General features: G+C 48.5%; 1 protein-coding gene across 1 annotated transcript; it reads left to right on the top strand.

Moving 5' to 3' along the window:
- The first annotated feature begins 644 nt into the window (after window positions 1-644).
- LOC311612789 (alpha-1-antitrypsin-like) lies at window positions 645-4313 on the top strand. Its single transcript, XM_084866038.1, has 4 exons — window positions 645-1346; window positions 2788-3058; window positions 3154-3275; window positions 3775-4313. Exons 1-4 carry the CDS (start codon window positions 695-697, stop codon window positions 4161-4163), a joined length of 1434 nt encoding a protein of 477 aa, XP_084722164.1. The 5' UTR covers window positions 645-694; the 3' UTR covers window positions 4164-4313.
- Window positions 4314-21569: the final 17256 nt, after the last annotated feature.

The raw sequence follows: 21569 nt of genomic DNA, 5'->3' as shown, positions 1-21569 counted from the left end.
GGCCGTCTGGGAGGGCCTCCGGTGAAGGGCTCACGGGTGCTCCTCCTCCAAACAGCCCAGCAGCCCAGGCCTGGCACACACAGGACCGGGTGCTAGCGCGCACTAGGCTCAGGGCCCACATGTGCAAGCTGCCGTGGTTGCGAGAAAAAGGAGAGGGATGGAGTGGGCGGCGTGAGGGAGGATCTGGGCCAGGCCGGCGATATGGCATTCCTCCAGCTCCGTGTATTCCCGCTGTGTGTCCCTGGGCAAGATCTTTCCCTCTCTGGGCAGCAGCCTCTCTGCCGTGAAATAACTAAGTCCCCCGGCAGACGCTTGGAGCTGTTCCCCATCCGGCCACCCCTGAGGCAGAGCTGGCTGCTTCCTGGGTAACTGTGCGTACCAAGCATCTGTGTCCTGTGCCTCAGTTTCTTCTTTGATAAAATAGGAGCTGAGGTCCTTGCACCTCGGGGTCACTCAGATGTCAGGGTAGCCGTGGAGAGCGTGACCCACACTCCCTGAGCCCTGCTCCTTTCTGTGCAAGCTCTGTGAGCTTGGACAAGTGACTGAGCCTGCGGCACTTCGGTCTCCTCCTCTGTAGACTGAGAATTGCCATAGACCTGCACCTGTGATTGCTGTACGGGGCTGCAGGAGGAGCAGCTGCAGCAGCTGCGGCTGCTGGGCGTGGTGTGAGTCAGGTGGGCCTGACCTGGGCGGCATGCCCCTTCTCTCTCTCAGGACAATGCCGTCCTCCGTCACGTGGGGCCTCCTCCTGCTGGCAGGCCTGTGCTGCCTGGCCCCGGCTGCCCTGGCTGAAGATGCTGCCCAGGACACGGATGTAGCCGAGCAGGCTGAGGAGTCCGCCAGCCACAAGATCGCGCCTTACCTGGCCGACTTCGCCTTCAGCCTGTACCGCCAGGTGGCCCGTCAGTCCAACACCTCCAACATCTTCTTCTCCCCGGTGAGCATCGCCACGGCATTCGCCATGCTCTCCCTGGGCGCCGAGGGCACCACTCGCACAGAGCTCCTGGAGGGCTTACATTTGGACTTGAAGGAGGTGCCTGAGGCTGCCATCTACACTGGCTTACTGAACCTCCTCCACACCATCAACGAGCCAGACAGCGAGCCTTGGCTGATCACTGGCAACATCTTGTTTGCCAACCTAAGTGTGAAGTTCAAGGACCAGTTTCTGAAGTACGTCTGGGAGCTGCACCACTCAGATGTCTTCTGCCTCCGTTTCAGGGATGCCAAGGCCCGAACAAAGGTCAACAATTTCATAGAGATGAAAATCCAGGAGAAAGATTTGGATCTGTTCGAAGAGTTTGACAAAGACACAACTCTCGTTCTGGTGGATTACATCGTCTTCGAAGGTATGTGTTACCACCAGCCTGCGCTGGTTCCCATGGAAACATCCAAAACCATTCTCAAACATCAGTTCCTAAGCTGTCCTGGGCGGTGCAGGGTGCCACGTGACTGTACATCTGGGCAGGGAGCCGTTCTCCCCACACAACCACAGAAAAACGCCCCCGACCATTGCGGTCAGCGATCGAAGAGTCAGAGCATCATCCTCCCTGCAGGACGTGCCAGAGCCTTTGTGCCTGTTCCACGTGCATCGTAGACCCCCACCAGGGATGGAGGCACAATATGCAATGTGCCTGCCCCCGTCATCCCCCCACCACACACACACACAACACAGAGCCAGACACACACACGTTAGCAGAGTTTAAAAACAAAGAAGGTCTCCTGGACTACTGAGGTGTCGTGGGAGAAGTGGCAGCTTTAGAGTCAGAAGCACAGGGTTCAAATCCTGCCTCCACCACCCGTCAGAGTCTGGCTCTCGGTGAGTCTCTGTACCTCTCTGAGGGTCCAGCTTCCAATCTGGACATGAACATGATAATCCCGTGTTGTCAGGATTCTGTAAGGAGTATGCATGTCACAAAGAACACGGGGCTACAGGCTCACAATGTGGGTGCTCAGCTGAACTTGACTCCCAGCCCGCCTTCCTCCCTCTGAGAGAAGAAAATTCCAGAAGCCTGTGGGTTCCAGAGCACATTGTGAGGCTGGTGAAACAGTTCCTGGACACAGGCTGGGGCAGGGAGGTGAGAGTCAAGGTCAGGGGCTGCTTCCTTCTCTCTGTGGACTCCGTGACCCGGGGCAGAAAATGCCCTGGAGAGCGCCAAGGCCAGAGTCAGCACATCCTGGGCCCAGCTGAGCGGGGGCACTCTAGGCGGGTCTTGTCCCCTCTCCAGCCTCAGTCTCCACCTTCCATCCAATGAGAAAGCGGATCAGGCCTTCCTGAGACTCCCGTGCACTCCCACCAGGCAGGGTGGCGGTGGTCTCTTGGAACAGCTGAGGGGGGTGCCCAGGCCTCCGCGTCTCATGTGTTGGCCCGGAAAGGCCATTAGAGGAAGAACCAGGTGATTTCCCCGAATGAGGAGAACCCGAGTCAAGGGCAGGGAGGCTCAGGCCAGGAGCTGCCAAGTGTGGCTGATGCCAATCATTTTCATTCAGCCCCTTCGGGGCAACCCTCTATTACTGGTAAATGGCATGCAATACAAGTCCACATGCTTACTCTGCCCAGCCAGGCTGGCACCCTGAGCCTCTGCAATATAGACAACGTGGACCCTCCTCCAGGGGCTTTCTCCCCACTGAAGTCCCGTCAGTGAGCGCAGGTGCCTGTGAGCTCCATTTGACAGATGGGGAAGCTGAGGCTCAGAGAGCCCTGTCACGCAGGAGGCTCAGGGCCTCTGTTCTGCCACGGGTACCTACCCCTCCCCTCTCCTGGCTGACCGGCGCCTTCCCTCTCTTCAGGCCTGTTGGAGGTGACATTCGAGGCTGAGACCTTTGTGGTAGAAGACTTCTACGTGGACAAGAAGACCAGGAAACGGATGTTCATGTTCCGCCGCTCGGGCCAGTTTGAGCTGCTGCATGACGAGGCGCTGTCCTCCTGGGTGCTGCTGCAGCGCTACCGGGGCCCGGTGCCCACCTTCCTCATCCTGCCCGACGAGGGGAAGATGCAGCACCTGGAGGCCGAGGTCAGCCAGGAGCACCTGACCAGGATCTTCCACAGCATGGCCCCACGGTGATTCCCAGCCTGGGGCTGACCGGGAGCAGCCATGTCGGGCCTGGCCAGAGGGCCAGGGGAGGGGCCCTCCTCATGCCCGCCCCTGCTTTCAGACAGAACCAGCATCAGTGCAGGGAGCACCAGCCGGGTTCCGAAGAGGGACAGTGCCGGCAGCTGAGGAGGCAGAGCCCTGCCCATGGGGACTTCCGCTTGGACACTGCCCTTCCCCATGTCAGTGCCTGGCGCAGGGAGCAGCACCTCACTCGCAGGGAGAGAACCCCGGAGGGAGTGGTGGGCTTTCTGGAAAAGTCTGAACGTGGAGTGAAAGGGTAGAAAATTCCTGGCTAGAATCATAGCAGACCTCAGGGCCACACCCTGTCCCCATGGGAAACGAAAGCTGAGCAATCAGCCCATGTGTCACTCATCACTCACTGGCAAATGTCACTCAGCACGTGGAACCATGGCCCAGATCCCTCTGGGATTCCAGCCCCAAAGGCCCAGTCGGGGTGACCAAACCCTGCAGGGCAGTGTGCAAAGTGCTTCCCAAGGACAGTACAGGTCTGCCTGGAGGGCTTCTCAGAGGAGGTGGCATTTGAGAGGCTTTCAGGATAAGAGCAGCCACATTATTCTGACATTCTCTGACAGGGTAGAGCACCTAAAAGTACAACAAACCAACACTGACCTCCATCCTCCTGTGGGTAGAGACGCAGGGGCCAAGAGGGAAAAATGACCAGAAAAGAAACGCTTTCCATGTTATGAAATTCCTTTCTTTTCCAACCATCTTGACAGTTCTGCCCAGGTGAGTATGCCCAAAGTGTACATTTCTGGAACCTACGATCTGAAAGCCACCCTGGGCGAAATGGGCATCACCAAGGTCTTCAGTGATGGGGCTGAGCTCTCCGGGATCAGCGAGGCGGCGCCCCTGAAGGTGTCCAAGGTGAGCCTGTCCTGGGGTCCACGGGGCACGATGTGTGCGGGCTGCAGCCCGGGGAGGGGGCCCAGGCCCGCAAACAGCCCTGGGGAAGGCCACTGGGCTCACCAAGACCGGGTCGTGCTCAGGCGCCTGAGGGGGGTGGCCTTTACGTCCTGGCCTTTGGGACATCCTCTGTGGCGGTGTCACTGACCCCGTCTCATCTCTGGTCAGGGTCTTCTCCTCTTTGGGCCTCCATGGACCCATATTTACACAGTCAGGCTGGGGGTGAGGGAGGAACCCCCTCCCGCCCTTCCTGTGGCATTGGAGCTGTTCGTGAGCCACAGCCACATTAGTGAGTGACTGGGCTAAGATGCCACTTCTCAGGAGAACTGAGGGGCCGCAGCCACAGCTGTGCTCAGTACTGGCTGCACACTGAGTGCCTGGCTGTGGGCTGGACGCGATGGGGGGTCCCATCTCCTCCTGGTCCCCAAGGAGCTCACAATCAGACACGCCCAAGGACAGAATCCAAGTCCGGCTTCTACCTCCTGGGGTGGGGTTGTTTGCAGGGAGGAGGAGAATGTTGATCCCGAGGCAGGAGGGTGGGCAGGTGGAGTTGGCAAAGGCCTTGAGAAGTGGAGAGGCTGGTGTCACGGTGGGGGTTGGGGGAAGGAGCTGGTGTCCCCTGCAGGGGCGGGGGCTGGAGGAAGACAAGCAGGTGGTAAGGGAGGACGGAGCATGGTGCAGGGAAGGGACCAGCTCCTGGGGAAGGAACAGTAAAGGAGAGGAGCCTGGGGTGAGGCTGAGCAAGTAGGTTCAACCAGTGAATGGTGCCCACAGGTACCGGGTACAGAGATCTGAGTTTGCTGTGCTGGTGCGTGCACACATACATGCGCACCGCTAACACAGGTACACATTATGGAGCACCTACACTGCCTGAGGTTCTCACATGAAGCACCCAACGGCCCCGCTTGTTGGGTGGTCTGCATGTAGCCATGATTTTCCTACTTAAGGAAGCGAGGACTTGAGAAGAGATTCATCTCCTTGCGTTGGCACAGTTAGTTAGTTAGTTAGTTAAGCTAATTGGTGGGGGAAAACAGAGTATAACCCCATTTCATGTTCTTCCCACCACACCATGATGAATCAAGTTTTGAGTCCATTGGTTTTTTAATAAAAATGCTCTAATGGCAGACACCCAGCTGGCAATTCTGCTTGTTTGTCATTGTTTTATTTTTCCATCAAGGAAATGCTATAAAGGTCCAGGTCCCCACTGGGCCTCTGCACAGATCCTGCCTTGAGCCCCCAGCACAGCTCCCCCAATATCTGGCCTTGCTCCAAGGCAGGCGCAGTCCGCCTCTGCCCCAGCATGCCTCTGCTGTGTTCCTTCCAGGCGCTGCACGAGGCTAGGCTGATCATAGATGAGATTGTGACTGATCGTTCTGGTGCCAGGCCTTCAGGAAAGCACAGGTCGAATCTTCTGACCATCAAGTTCAACAGGCCCTTCTTAGTCATCCTGATGAACAAAAGCTTCAACATTCCTCTCTTGCTGGGAAAGATGGTCAATCCCTAGTAAAAGTAACTGCCTCTCCAGGTTCAGCCCTTCGCTTGCCAAGCCAAGCCCCCTCCCTTGGTGACATTAAAGAATGGATAAGATGGCCCGAGCTTAAGTGTGACATGCAAATCCCTGAGTCTCCGAGTCTCCTTTCACATCCCCAGGATGTGTGTGGAATCCAGGTCACAGCATCTTTCTATCCATTTAATATTGATTAAGTATTTACACTGTCCAGGCATTGTGGTTGGCAAGCATAAAGTTTTGACTGAAACCATAATTTACTCATGCATATGGGTACCCAGCAGTGACAGGAGATGGGCATACTGGAGATGGGTGGGGAGATGGGTTGGGAGATGGGAGGGAGATGAGGGGGATAGGTGAGGGGATAGATGGGTGGGGAGATAGGTGGGGAGATGGGGGGGGGTAGATGAGGGGACAGATGGGTGGGGAGATGGGTCTGGAGATGGTTGGGGAGATGGGGGGGTAGATGAGGGGACAGATGGGTGGGGAGATGGGTCTGGAGATGGTTGGGGAGATGGGGGGGTAGATGAGGGGACAGATGGGTGGGGAGATGGGTCTGGAGATGAGTGGGGAGATGGGGGGGTAGGTGAGGGGTTAGATTGGTGGGGAGATGGGTAGAGAGATGGGTGGGGAGATGAGTGGGGAGATGGGGAGAGGATATATGGGGAGGGTAGATGGGTGGGGAGATGGGTATACTGGAGATGGGTGCAGAGATGGGTGGGGAGGTGGGTGAGGGCACCTAATTAACTACTTAAACTTTGGTAGAAGAGTGGCAGGAAAAGAGGGCAACAGTGAGGCAAAGCTAAGGTAGGCAGAGCACACAGCAGGGAGAGAGTTCAGGGTCTGCACTTCTTAGGGGATCCAATATTTCAGAAAATAAAGGCTCAAATCCACATTAAATAATGGTGTTTGGACCTCTGGGTGGAGCAAATGTTAAAATATAAAAATACAAATGCTTCAGAAGAATACATTGATATTGTAGTGCCTAAAACTTCTCTAAACTAGAGAATAAAGCAAAACCCATAAAAGGGAGGATTATCATATGTGACTTTATAAAATGGCCAAAAAATTGCAATTTGATTCACCAAGAAGGTATAACAAATATAAATATACTAGAGGCCTGGTACACAAAATTTGTGCACTCAGGACAGAGAAGAGATCCCTCAGCCTGGCCTGCACCCTCTCGCAGTCCAGGATCCCACAGGGGATGTCTGACTGATGACTTAAGCCCGCTCCCTACAGTCGGGCATCCTTAGCGCTGCCATGGAGGTGGGAGATGCTTCTGCCACCACTGCTGCACTTAGTAAATGTGAGCCTGGCTTCTGGCTGAGCAGCGCTCCCCCAGTGGGAGTCACTGACCACCAGGGGCAGCTTCTGCATTGACCATCTGCCCCTGTGGTCAGTGTGCATCATAGCAACCAGTGGTTCTTCCGTGCAGCCAATTTGCATATTAGTCTTTTATTACAGAAGACTAGAGGCCCGTTGAACAATATTCATGCAAGAATAGGCCTTCTTTCCCCTGGCTTCGTTCCAGGCCACCTGGGAGCCAGCAAGTCCCCACTCTTGGGCCACCGGGAGCCGCCAAGTCCCCGCTCTTGGCCAGAACACTGCGCCTATAGCTCTCTCCTCCCCACTTCCTTCCCATCATAGCAGGCGTCCCACCCCAGCCAGTCACTCTGCACCTGCATATGCAAATTAACCTTCTATCTTTGTCAGGTTAATTTGCATACCCACTCCTGATTGGCTGTGGGTGTGGCATATGTACAGTCAATTTACATGTTTGTCTATTATTAGATAAGATGTGCACCAAATATCAGAGCTCCTACATATATGAAGCAAACATTGACAGAAGTAATGGGAGAAATAGAAACACAATAAAGTAGGAGAAACAATGCCCCTTAATACTTAATAATTAATAGAAAAAGCAGGCAGAAGATCAAAAAAGAAACAGAAGAGTTGAACACCTCTACAGAGCAACTGCACTAACATATCAGAATACTGCTCCCACTAGAGCAGAATAAACATTTTTCTCAAGTGCAAATGGAAAATTCTCCAGAATAGAACATATATATGTTAGGTCAAAAAGCAAATTTTATACATTTTAAAAGACTGGAATCATACAGCCTAGCTGGCATGGCTCAGTGTTTAAGACACTGTTTGACATATAAACCAGGAGATCATGGTTCGTTCCCAGTCAGGGCACATGCCCAGGTTGCAGCCTCAATCCCCAGTAGGGGATATGCAGGAGGCAGCTGATCAATGATGCTCTCTCATCATTGATGTTTGTATTTCTCTATCCCTATCCCTTCCTCTCTGAAATAAAAATGAATTTTTTAAAAAAGACTGGAATCATACAAAGTATCTTGTACAATCACATTAAAATGGAACTAGAAATTGGTAGCAAAAGAAAATATGAAACATCCTATTGGTCAAAGAAGAATTCACATGAAAATTTTAAAATATCTGGAGACAAGTAAAAATGAAAACACTACTTACCAAAACTTATGGGATGCAGTAAAAGCAATACTAAGAAAATGTATAGCTCTAAGCATTTACATTTTAAAAAAGAAATATCTCAAATCACCAACCTAGTTTCACACCATAAAGAACTAGGGGAAAATAGCTAAACTCAAAGTTAACAAAAGAAAGAACATAGTAAACACTAGAGCAAAGATTTATTTTTTTTAAAAAAAAAGACCTTTTTAAAAAAAATCAACAAAATCAAGAGTTGATTCTTTGAAAAGATCATCAAAATTGGCAAACCTTTAGAGAGTCTAAGAAAAAAAAGAATACTCAAATAACTAAAATCAGAAATGAAGACATTACAAGTGATTTTGCACAAATAAAAAGGATTATAAGATAATACTATGAAAAAAATTGTATGCCAACAAATTGGATAACTAGATACAACAGATAAATTTCTTGAAACAGACAATCCACCAAGAATTGCTCATGAAGAAATAGAAATCGTATAACTAGTAATGGAAATTGAATCAATAATTAAAAAAAAAAACTCCCAATAAAGAAAATCCTAGGACCTCATGCTTCACTGTTGAATTCTACCAAGTATTTAAAAAGTAATTCACACATATAATCATCAAACTTTTCCCCAAAAAAATAAACAGGAAATAATCCTTCTAACTTATTTTATAAAATCAGCATTACTCTGATACCAAAACCAAAGACACTACAAGAAAAAAACTATAAACCAACATTTCTGATGCAAAAACCCTCAACAAAATTTGAGAAAATATAATTCAACAGCACATTATGAGGATTATACACCACCATCAATGGGATTTGTAATTGGACAAAGTAAGGGTGGTTTATTTAACATATGAAAATCAATCACTACAATATATCACATTAGCAGAATGAAGGAGAAAACACATGATTATCTCCTTTGATATAGAAATATTTGACAAAATTCAATATCCTTTCATGATAAAAACACTGAGAAAAGCCAAAACCAGTTTGGCTCAATGGATAGAGCGTTGGCTTGGGGACTGAAAGGTCCCGGGTTCGATTCTGGTCAAGGGCATGTACCTTGGTTGAGGGCATATCCCCAGTAGGGGGTGTGCAAGAGGCAGCTGATCGATGACTCTCTCATCGATGTTTCTAACTCTCTATCTCTCTCACTTCCTCTCTGTACAAAATCAATAAAATATATTTTTTTAAAAAAAACTGAGAAAAAACAAGGAATAGAAGACCATATATAAAAAACCACTACTAATATCATACTCATAGATGAAAGACAGTTTTTCTTTTAGTATCAAAAAAACAAGACAAGGATGCCTGCTTTGGCTTCTTCTAGTTAGCATAGTAATAGACCTTTCAGCCAGTGCAATTAGGCAAGAAAAAACAATTAAAAGCATCCAAATTACAAAGAAAGAAGTAAAATAATATTTGTTCACAGACAAATTTCAGAACATTATGCATTCAAGAGCACAATCAACATATATAAAACTCTAAAAATTATACACATACACTGTTAGAACTAATAAACATAGTCAGCAAAGATTCAAGAGACAAAATCAATAGGCAAAATCAGTTGCATTTCATACACTAACAATGAACAATCCATAAAGGAACTTTAAAAATAAATTCTATATACAATAGCATCAAAAAGAATAAAATATGTAGGAATAAACTTTCACCAAGGAGGTGAAAAATTTGTACACAGAAAACTACAAAACATTGCTAAAGAAATTAAATAATATATTAACAAGTGGAAAGACATTCCATGTTCAGAGACTTGAAAACAACACTGTTAGGATGTCACTAATACCCACACAATCTGTAGATTTAATGCAATCTCTATCCAGATCCCACAAGCATCTAGTATAGAAATAGGAAAAATCCTAAAATTCACATGGAATCTCATGGGACCCGAATAGTCAAAACAATCTTGAAAAGGAACAAAGTGAGAGATCACATATTTCCTGATTTCAAAGCTACAGCGATCAAAACACTGTGGTCCTGGGTTAGCAACAAACATACAAACCACGGGATTAGAATAGAGAGAGCAGATATAACCCTAAACATATGTGGTGAAGTGATTTTAGACAGAGGTGCTAAGACTAATGGGTATAAAACAGTCTTCTCAACAAATAGGTACTGCAAAAACTATATCCACAGGAGAATAAAGTTTGATCCCTACCTTACATCATATACAAAAAAACAGCTAAAAAAAAAAAAAAACACCTAAATGTCAGTGCTAAAACTAGAAAGCTCTTAGAAGAAAGCATAGGGGAAAGTTTCATAACATTGATTTAGCAGTGATTTCTTGCATCTTTCGCCAGAAGCACACACACAGTTAAAACTCACAGACTATATCAAATTTCAGAACATTAGGCATTCAAGAGCACAATCAACAAAGTGAAAAGGCAATGGGAGAAAATATTTGCAAAATATATATCTAATAAGAAGTTAACGCCCGAAATACGTAAAAGAGTCTTATAACTCACCAGTGATATATATATAAAAAAAATTTTTTTTAATGAGTCAAGGACTTGAATTAACTTTTTTGAAAAAATTATATATATGACCAACAAGCAAGAAAAGATGCAAAATGTCAATAGACAAAATGCAAATCAAAACCACAATGAAATATCAATTCACACCTGATTATTTTTTTAAAGAATGTACAAGTGTTGTAGAATTGTGCACCTGAAACCTATATAATGTTGTTTAATAGAGTCACCAAATAAATTCAATAAGAAGAAGAAAAAAAAACTTAATGAGAAAGAATGAATTCTGAAGGCAGAAAAGGAAAAAAGGCAATAACCTGCAAAGAAAACTCCATCAAATTATCATCAGATTTCTCAGCAGAAACCCTACAGGCTAGGAGAGCATGGAATGATATCTATATAATAAAAGGGTAATATGCTAATTAGACCAGATAGACCAGACATCTTCCAGTCATCTGGTCCTTCTGGACAAAGCCACGGTGGCAGGGGCCAAGGCAGAGGCAGTTAGAGACAATCAGGCAGGCAGGGGATGGCAGTTAGGAGAGATCAGGCTGGCAGGCAGAGGGATTAGGAGCAATCAGGCAGACAGAAAGAGGTAGTTAGGAGTGATCAGGAAGGCAGGCAGATGAGCAGTTAGGAGCCAGCAGTCCCAGACTGTGAAAGGGATGTCCCAGATTGGAGAGGGTGCAGGCTGGGCTTAGGGACACACACCCCCAGTGCACAAATTTTGTGCACCAGGTCTCTAGTATTCAAAATATTGAAAGATAGAAATTACCAGCCAACAATATATCCAACAGTTATCCTTCAGATATGAAGACAAAATAAAGGCTTTCCCAGACAAGGAAAAGCTAGGGGAATTGTCCAACACAAGACCTGCATTAGAAGAAATGTCAAAAGGAGGTCTTCTAACTAACACAAAAAGACAAAAATATATAAAAATCTGAGTGAGGTGACAGACAGACAGAAGCAGAGAATTGCAACTCTCTTTCAGAACAGGGTGTTAAACACCTAATTATAACATAAAGATATAAAAATAAAAAGCATTAAAAACTAGAGCTACGCAAGGAAGGGTCAACATTCACAAATCAATCGACATCATATACCACACTAACAAAATGAAGGATAAAGGTAATATGATTATCATAATAGATACAGAAATGTATTCGACAAGATACAACGTCCATTTATGGTTTTTTAAATTTCAATAAAGTGCCTATAAAAGTTCCCTGAAGAAAAATGGGCAAAGGACTTAAGCAGACAGACTTAAAAAAAAAAAAAAATAGGGCCAATACCAGTTTGGCTCAGTGGATAGAGCGTCAGCTTGGGGACTGAAGGGTCCCAGGTTTGATTCGGTCAAGGGTATGTACCTTGGTTGCGGGCACATCCCCATTAAGGGGTGTGCAAGAGGCAGCAGGTCAATGACTCTCTTTCATCGATGTTTCTAACTCTCTATCTCTCTCCCTTCCTCTCTGTACAAAATCAATAAAATATATTTTAAAAAAATAGGAATGGCCGATGGGAATATGCAAGAATTCTAAATCCTATTCATAATTTAAACACAAATCAAATTAACAGAACGCCATTTTTCTCCTGTTAGACTGGCATAAGTGTACAAGGTTGACAATGCTCATTGCTGATGAGCATGCAAGTGAACAGAAGTTTTCATAAAATTAAAAATCAAACTACAAAAGTGTGTACAGTATGATTTCTTCTGTGAACACACACATTATTTAGCCAACTACTGTTTACTGAGCATCTACTAGGTGCCAGGTGCTGATTGTGCAACTGTGAACCAGACAGACACAGCCCTGCTCATAGGAGCTCAATGGGGGATGCAAGCAATTGACCAGGTTAAGTCAACACTACGCATAGAACAGGGGAAGTTGATGAGTCCTATTGCAAAAAAAATAATAATAATAAATAATAATAATAATAATAACAACAACAACAACAACAACAACACAGGGACGGGATGGGAGTGCTGGGGTCTGAGACACCCTTGGAGTGTGAGGGGAGGCCTCACAGAGAAGCAGCATGGAAACGAGGCGGGTGAGAGGGTGAGCTGTGTGGGGGTCTGGGAGAGATCAGCCAGGCAGAGAAAACAGGCCGTGCAAAGGCCTGGGGCGGGAATGTGCCTGGCATGTGTCAGGGAAGTGAAGCGAGGGGCCGTGTGCCAGGCATGGAGAGCGTGAGTGAGAGAGGAGCAATAGGAGGGGCCAGAGATGTGACTGCAGTGTCCGCTCTGGGCGAGGGATTGCTACAGTGCACACCTGTGCGAGTGGCTTTTGTCTGAGTGACCTGGAGCCCAAAGAGGGTTTTCAGCAGAGGCACGGGGCAATTCACATTTTGACAAAATCCTATAAAGATATGGGTGGCATGACCATAGAGCATGTTGCTTTCTTTAGAGTTTTCTACTTTTAACAAGTATTGAGCATTTGTACGCCATAAGCATCTATAGACACAAACGGTGGACCTTTTTAAATTAAATTCAAAGTATTCTGTGGCGGTTAACTGGTTAAGTACTACTTTAAGGCTAAAATGGAAGGATGCTGGGAGGCCGGGTCCAGTGGGGGAGGGCAAGCGGACACTCAGGGAGGCAGCTCTCTCCTGGCCAGAGAAGCAGGGGCCATCCTGAAGGCGGGCGTTCCGCTGGCATTTCCCGGGGTGTCTGTTTGTGCTGTGGGGGGAAGTCTCCTTAGGGAAATGAGTTTGGAAAACTCTGGGTAAATCTTTACTGCAGGACATCTCAGCCCCTTGCAAATACTACCATCCAAGTGAAAGCAATGATGCAGAGTTTCCCAAACTTATTTGAGCAGGGAGCTATTTTTCTCATCACCTGTAGGGTCCCGTGGAACACACTTTGCAAAAGGCTGCTGTGGGGGAAAGGCTCTGTGGGGGTCGTGCCGAGGGCAGCCTGCAGGTAGCTAGCCGTCGCGGCCACCGCCAGGGAACGGGTCGGTGAGGCATGATGTGGAAGCCCGAGAGCTTCCTCTCCCTCGCGCACACATGTCGCGCCTTCTGGGCTCACATGCCCGGGTGCTCAGAGTCCGTGATTCAGACTCAGGTCACCTTGCCTTCTGCCACCCGGTGGCACCTGCTGAAAGTTTGCTCAGACAGCAGAGTGATGGACATTCCTGGTTCCGAGTGGCAGCACCACCTGCTGCTGCCGGGCCCCAGCCCACAGCCTCCGCCCTGGGCACTCCGTGGAGGTAGCTGAGGTACAAGAGGCCGAGTGGACAAACAGGCTTGCAGTCAGGGGCAGGTGGCCAGGCCAAGGTTACACAAGCCCCCATCACCTTGGACCTGTTAATATTAACTCAGCCCCAGCGCAGGGAACATCACAACCTCCCAAGCCATGGCCCTGATACATGTTATTTTGCTCGTATTGCTGGCTAGCTCTCCACTGACTCGCACCTGGCCTTCCAGTGTGATCCTGCCTAGACCCTCCTAACTACGCCGCTTCCTTTCCCTGTGGCTAAGTGTGGGAAATGGCTCTCCCATGGGACGGGATGCCTGAGCAGGAGCCGGGGAATGATCAGCCGGGACTGCAGGAGAAATGTCACCTGGGCCATTTCAATAACTGCCATCAGGGCTGCCTCTCAGAAGGAAACATGGCTTCCCAGTGGGCATTCCCTGGCTTGCTGTCTACCTTTTTGATGCCTTGTCATTGCTCACGTGAACTGAGCTTATGAAGAACTAGACTCAGTCAGCCAACCATTGTTCCATTCAACCCTCTTGTACTGAGTGACTCACTCACCCATTCATTCAATCATCTTGTGCTAAGCGCCAGCCATGTCCAGTCCTGGGCCACCCACTGCACCGTATGGGTTTCAGGGAAGCTCGGCAAACAGTTCTGAATTATAAACGTCTTTGGAAAAGGCAGCAAGGGCTCGGGAGAAACTTCCTTTTCCTGCTGCTGCTTCAGAGCATTGTCTTTGGGGCCCAGGGGACAGTGGCACAGGCTGCGACTGCACATCGATGCCTCAGAGAGCTCATGGGTCTGAAATACAGCCCATGCTACACCTGCCCTTGGGTGCACCTGGTACATGCCAACATCCATCTAGTGAAAGAGGAGCTCTTTTTATTTGGAACAAAGATGCTATTACTCCAGAAGATATGTGAGAAAACAAGCATAATGCAATACTGACACAATCTGTATGGTCATTTAAGGCATTCACTTTTTTTTTTTTTAATCCTTCTACTTTGCATTGATTTTTTTAAATATATGTTTTTATTGATTTCAGAGAAGGGAAAGGGAGAAATAGAAACATCAATGATGAGAGAGAATCATTGATCAGCTGCCTCCTGCATGCCCCCCCACAACCTGGGCATGTGCCCTGACTAGGAATTAAACCATGACCTCCAGGTTCATAGATTGATGCTCAACCACTGAGCCACACCTACCCGGGCTACTTTGCACTGTTTTAAACTATCAGAATAAGACATGTGTGTGTGTGTGTGTGTGTGTGTGTGTGTGTGTGGCGTGGGGGGAGAGTGGGGAGGTGCCATTCCTCATGAAGTTATGCACGGGCCAGGGAGATGCTGCTGTGGGTTGAACTGGGCCCCACCCCTGCCAGATGCATATGTTAAAATTCTAACCCTCAGCACCTTACAGTGGGACCTCAATGGGAGATGGGGTCTTTGTAGAGGTGATCAGACATGGCAAAGAGTGGTTGGAGACTGAGTTCTAACCCTGGCACTAGCTACTCACAAGCTGTATGGCCGTGGGGGAGCCACATAAACTCCGCTTTCCCATTCACAAAGCCTCAGGCACTGGGAGTGGTAAATGAGGTACTACAAGCCATGCTCCAAGCACAGAGTAGGTGCTTAAGAAGTAGGGGGAGAGGATCCAGAGACAGGATTGAGAGAAGCCTCATGAGGACTTATAAGCAGACTCAAAGGCTTGTTTATCCAATAAACCAACAGCTGCAGGTGAAGGCCAGCAGGACTCCAAATCAATCCTCAGCTGATACCAAGAGTCTATCCCCCTCAGACACAGTGAGAACTGGCTCCAATCTCTTGTCATTCGGAGGAAATGCAAGCAGAACAGAAAGAACGCTGGCTCCTGAGGCAGGAGCTTCTAATTCCCGCTTGGCCTTGGGCAGTCCCTGTGGCCTCTCGGAACCTCTGCTTCCTGACTATGAAGTGAGAGTGCGGCTGGACCACCAGCAGTAAACGTGTGGCACGCGCAGCTCCTGCTCTCCCCCCAGACAGACAGCACCCAGCAGCACGGCCTCAGAGCCCTCCAGGCGGTCCTCCGGGAGCCACCCCAGATCCGGGCTCCTGTGCTGTGCGGTCCACATGGCCTCTACAATGCCTTTCAGGTCCTATGTTTTCTGAGACTGGTTCCTTTCCTGGCCAGATAAGACTTCATTTGCATCCTTCAAGGCTGCCATTACTTGGGAGATGGCATTGCCTGGGGTCTTGCATCTGCAGTTGTCCTACTTCTCCACGTTTTCTTTCAGACCAGATGTCCCACATCCTCACAGGGTCCCGGGTTTGGATAATTCTATTGTTTTAAGTAAGCTGGCTTCCTCTGTCCAGCCCAAGAGAATCATGGTTAGAAGGTGCCCTCACACAGAGAGATGGGGTCTCAGGTGCCTTCTCAGTTTTCCAGGCAATCCTATCAATTACTTACTATTGATGGGTCAGGACAAAAAAATGGTCATTGGCCATTTTATCCCTAAAGAAAGAACACTTGCTCCTGAGGCAAAAGATTCTAATTCTCACCTTTTAATCCTTTTGTTGTACCTTTATTTGTGGATTAACGCTGGGTGTCACAAGTCAACCATGGAAAAAGCTCTTGCCTATATCATCAATGTTCAAAGAAACTCCAGAACGAATTGAGAAAAAACTAGGTGTGTGTGTGTGTGTGTGTGTGTGTGTGTGTGTGTTTATAGACATTGGCTTCAAACCACTGCCATGTAAGTAGCTTTCTTTTTATTTATTTATTTTTTTAAAGAGAAAACAGCAAAATAATGTGTTTATTGTCTTTCAAAATTACTTTGGAGCTTGTTACGCCCAGACTTCGTGATCCTCAAGGACCACCAGGGAGCCGAGTCCGATGCAAAAACAAAAGAGCCTCTTCCATGCTAGCATGGGCTCCTCCCACTCACGCCGACAGCATGGCGGAAGAGCAGTAGCTTTCTTTTTAATACTCAAGACTAAACCTTCAAACCACCCTTCCACCTCTCCTTTTACCTCTGCAGCAACCTGAGAAGGTGCCATTCTCTAGAAGGTACCTGCTATAGTAGAATGTACATATGGGTGTCACAGCTCTTCATGCCAAGCCTGCCTCAATCTCTACAAACTGTTTGTTTTTCAACAAGTTAACAAGTTACTCAATCTTTCCTGGGACCATCTGCAAAATAGGAGCAATGCCCCCTCACAGGGACATTTTAGCACAGAGTACATATTCTATTACTCAGAAGATACTCAACAAATAAATGAAATTGGCTGCTGTTCTTGTATGTTTCAGGGTCATTATTAGTACTATTTCTGTATTGACCTGTCAGCCGTGGGCTTTCACACGGAGAAGTGAGATACTGCTCACACCCAGGAGAATGCAAAAGGGAGCAGCGCTGATGGACAAGCTGGAAGCACAGTGGGGCCAGGGGACTCGGAGCCCGCCTAGAGCACGATTCAGAGGCTGCTGAGCCTGCACATCCTCTTCCCTCTTCGTGTCTGCCCACATTCTGCCCGTCCTTCAGGACCCAGCTCAAGTCCACTGAGCATTCAAGCCTCTTACACTGTCTGGTGGGGGAAGCTTAACCTTACTTAATTCTAGATGATTTCTATTGGTTCAGCATAACCTTGACAACTCAAGGGTTTTTCAGTCAGTTAAGGTTTTCCCAGTCCAGAGTTTCATACAGAAAACATAGGCGCCCACAGTCTCAGGTGAGACGTGCCACTAATGGCAGCAGTAGGGTTACTGTAACCCAGCAGTCGCCAACCGGTGGACCGAAAACCATTGGTGGTCCATGAGGTCCAAAAGGTTGGTGACTGCTGCTCTAAACCCTCCCTTAATGCACACTCAGTGTTAAGTATATAGCAAGTACTTAAAAACTGATAGATGGAAGGGAGGCTAGATGGATAGATGGTGGATGGATGAACAAATGGACAGACAGATGGGAGGATGAATGAGAAGATGGATGGATGGAGAGGTGGAGGGGAGCATTGGTAGATGTACAGATAGATGAATGAGTGGGGGTGGATAAGTGAGTGGGTGGGTGGGTGGGTGGGTGAATGGATGAAGAGGTGGATGGGAGAATCAGTAGATGGATAAATATGTGATGAGTGGGGGGTACACAAGTAGGTGGGTGGGTGGATGGATGGATGGATGGGTGGAGAGGTGGATGGGAGGATTGGTAGATAGATAGATGGATGCGTGGGGGGTGGATAAGTGGGTGGATGGATGGGTGGAGAGGTGAATGGGAGGATAGATAGATTGATAGATAGATAGATAGATAGATAGATAGATAGATAGATAGATAGATGAGTGGGGGTGGATAAGTAGGTGGATGGATGGATGGATGGATGGGTGGGTGGGAAAACACTTTTCCTACAGAGTGTGGCATCTGTCCTTCCTTCTCAGCCTTTCTGACAGCACAATGAGGTCATTCTCCATGGCCAGGTCCCTTCAGCGGTTCCTGTTCCTCTAGATCCCCACGCACCAGTAAGCACTGCACACCATGTACCCAAAGAAGTGGGTGCAGTGGGCTGAGGGCTAGACATTTGCCTGAGGAGGAACCATGATCTTCCCACGTGTTTCTGCATCTCTGACCACCAGAATCAGCTGCCGGTGTTGGCTATCCTCTTTACTCCTCAGCCCAGATAGCTGACCTTGGGTAAGCCACGTTATCTCCCTGGGACTCAAATTTTTGTAGAGGCTGGTTGTGAGGGTTACAGAGAGTATTCCTCTGAGTCCTCTCAATGCTTCAAAGGATAGTGCTTTATGAAGAGACCATGTGGAGAGTGTGGGAAGGGTTAAAGGAAAACCCAGGAGTGTGTCCGGTGAGACACCCAGCAGTTAGCAAAGCCAGGGACTCTCACCTGCCCAGGGGAGTCCTCAGTTCTGGGGAGCAGTCGCTCTATACTTGGGCCCTTTCATTCTCCCGCTGTCCTAAGTAAACACTTCATATCTCCACTTCTCATCACACCTCCAACACGTCCTGCCCCCATCACTCTCAGCTGGTCACCTTACTTCCTTTGTTATCTGCCAACATATACTAGTAAGTAGCCACCTGCCCACGGCCTGCAGCTGGGCTCAGGTCCCACCTTGCTGGCGGTCACCCATCCACCTATGCATGGTTGTGCTCTATCTCCCCCACTCAAGGACCTCACACAGGCATCCTACCCTCTATCTCCTCCATCACAAATCTTCCTGCCTTCCTAGCTTTTTCTGCCAGGATGCAAACACGCTCTTGTGTCTGCTATCTTACAAGGGATGGATGGGTGTTTGGGGGGCTTTTCAGGCTACTGACAACTTGTGAATTCACAGGCCACGCCTGGACCAAAGGGTGCAATCATATCACCTTTCCACACCTGGACACAACACCACCATGGACCCTCTGGGCCCCAGAGTCAGCCCTGGGGGATTCCTCTGGATCCAGCCCATTACCTCTTCTCTGACACAGGACAAGGCAGGGGAGGAATGAATGAAGATGGAGGCAGGTGAGCTCTATGTAAGAGCATTAACTTAGGTATCTAGGCTCAAATCCTCATTCCTCTACTGAGAAGAGTGACTTAGATGGGTCTTCTAACCGCTCTGTGCCACAACTTCCCATTCTGCCCGGTAGGAAAAGCAACAGTCATCAGCATTCACAGCACCTACAGGCTCTGCTCTCTGCTCTCTCCACATATGTCTTCACCTATCTTCACCCAACCCAAAGAGTCCGGTGCTAGGCCTCCATTTCTCAGCTGTGGCACAGGGAGTTTACCTAACACTGCTCCATATGACTCAGCTAAGGTCTGGATTCCAACCCAGAGTCCAGGCTCTTGACTGCTGTGCTATCCCAGCTGCTAATGATGCCGCTAGCTCAGGGGTCTTCAAACTACGGCCCCGCGGGCCACATGCGGCCCGCAGAGGAGTCTGATCCGGCCCGCCAGATTTTTTTGGGCAGTGAGCGCAGCAGAGGTGTTACAGTAGGAATTAGTAGTTCATATAGTCCAGCCCTCCAGCTCTCTGAGGGACCGTGATCTGGCCCCCACTTTAAAAAGTTTGAGGACCCCTGCAGTAGCTTATGGCTCTGGTGAGGATCAACGAGGCCGATGCACTGAAAACACGGGAGCTGCACCCAGCGAGGGCGAGGGCAACGCCAGCCGCTGGCCTCTGCGGGCAGCCGGGGCTCAGCACTGTGAACTGGAGCAGCGGGAACTGGCAAGCAGGAAGTGAGAGGAAGATAAACGGGGCAAGCCAGCACAAGTGGGACAAACTGATGGCCGCTCTGGGCTGTGTTGCTGTCTGTCCAGGAGGGCGGCCCAGAGGCAGCACAGACCTCTCCATCTAGGAATCTAGGAACAGCTGGAGGCTGAGTTTACGGTAGAACCAGTGGCCCCAGAATGCTGGCCCGCATGGTCACAGGAAAGGGTCTCCAGTGTTTCCCGACCCCCGACAGCCAAAAGGCAGGCTGCAGGACCACCGACGGCCAACTCAGGCCCGAGATTTAGCCCAACCTGCCCATGCCCCCCACCCCTACACTGGCCACGAGTGCTGGTTGGCAACCTTCTTGGCCAACATGGCACATGATTCCTCAGTTAAACACCTGGCCGGAGGTCAGCAAAGGCCAGCCAAGACTCCTCCCTGGGCAATTCTGATCACGGCAGGCTCTGGCTTGACGTGACCTGTCCCATGCTAGGCAAGACCCACACCCTGTCTTCCTAGGACCCCGATTTCAGAAGGTGCTGCCTTATCCACACAAGCTGAGGAAGTTGGGGACCCTGAGCCCCACTGCCAGACCCAGCTTCTGTGGGTGGCAGATCTGGAATAGAGGAGCCCAGAACAAGACGTCTGTGATGGAGATTTCAGACAAGGTGGCTAGGGCTTAGAGAGCTGTGACCAGAAGCTCTCCCAGGATTTGGGGTGAACCCCAACAGACTGTAAGTCATTCCCAAATGAGGCCCAGATGCAGCAGTGACTGTCCCAGGGGGGACAATGAACTGGGCCTCTTACTAAGCAGGGAGCAGGTCCCATTCAGCTGAAGGCTGCTGGGTTCTGGTGGGCACAGACCAGTGGTTCAGGAAACACACAACAAAAGAATGAACACCTGACTCAAAGGGCTTATGAACCCTGACCCATGTGGCTCAGTTGGCTGAGTATTGTTCCATGCACCGAAGGGTCATGGGTTCAAGTCCTGGTCAGGTTGTGGTTTGATCCCAGGTCGGGGTGTGGTCAGGGCACATAAGGGAGGCAACAGAGCTGTTTCTCTCTTTCCCTCTCCTGTCTTCCTCTCTCTCTAAAAATCAATTTTTAAAAATTATCTTTTAAAAAGTGCTTTTGGAAAATGGTATTTTCTTTTTTTTAATTATTTTTCTATCTTAATAAGCTAAGAGGTTCATGATTAAAAATATATATATATTTTTTAGCCTGGCTGGTGTGGCTCAGAGATTGAGCATTGACCTATAAACTAGATGGTCATGGTTTGATTCCCAGTCAGGGCACATAACTGACTTTCAGGCTCAATCCCCAGTGGGGGTTGTGCAGGTGGCAGCTGCTCCATGATTTTCTATCATCATTGATATTTCCATCTCTTTCTCCCTTTCTCTTCCTCTCTGAAATATAAACACACACACACACACACACACACACACACACACACTAGTGTCCAGGTGCATGGATTCATGCATATTGAAAGGAAATTAATTAGAAGAAATATTTTAATATCACTATTCACCCTTTCTCTATAATAGAACTGTCAACCAAATTCATGATCGACAGTGACAGACTGAAACACATGCATGCAATTGTTGCCAGTGAGATCTTTATATGTATCACACATGCGTGAATCAACTTAGCCTTTTATAGATATAGAACTAACTTGCTTGGTTAGACCTGCTTTCTGATTTAGCTAAACTTTT

This window comes from Pipistrellus hanaki, assembly GCF_964339955.1.
Source record: "Pipistrellus hanaki genome assembly, chromosome: 1".
In the NCBI taxonomy this organism is placed as follows: domain Eukaryota; kingdom Metazoa; phylum Chordata; class Mammalia; order Chiroptera; family Vespertilionidae; genus Pipistrellus; species Pipistrellus hanaki.
Note: the sequence above shows the minus strand (reverse complement) of the source record. Positions and strands in the feature narration are given on the sequence as shown.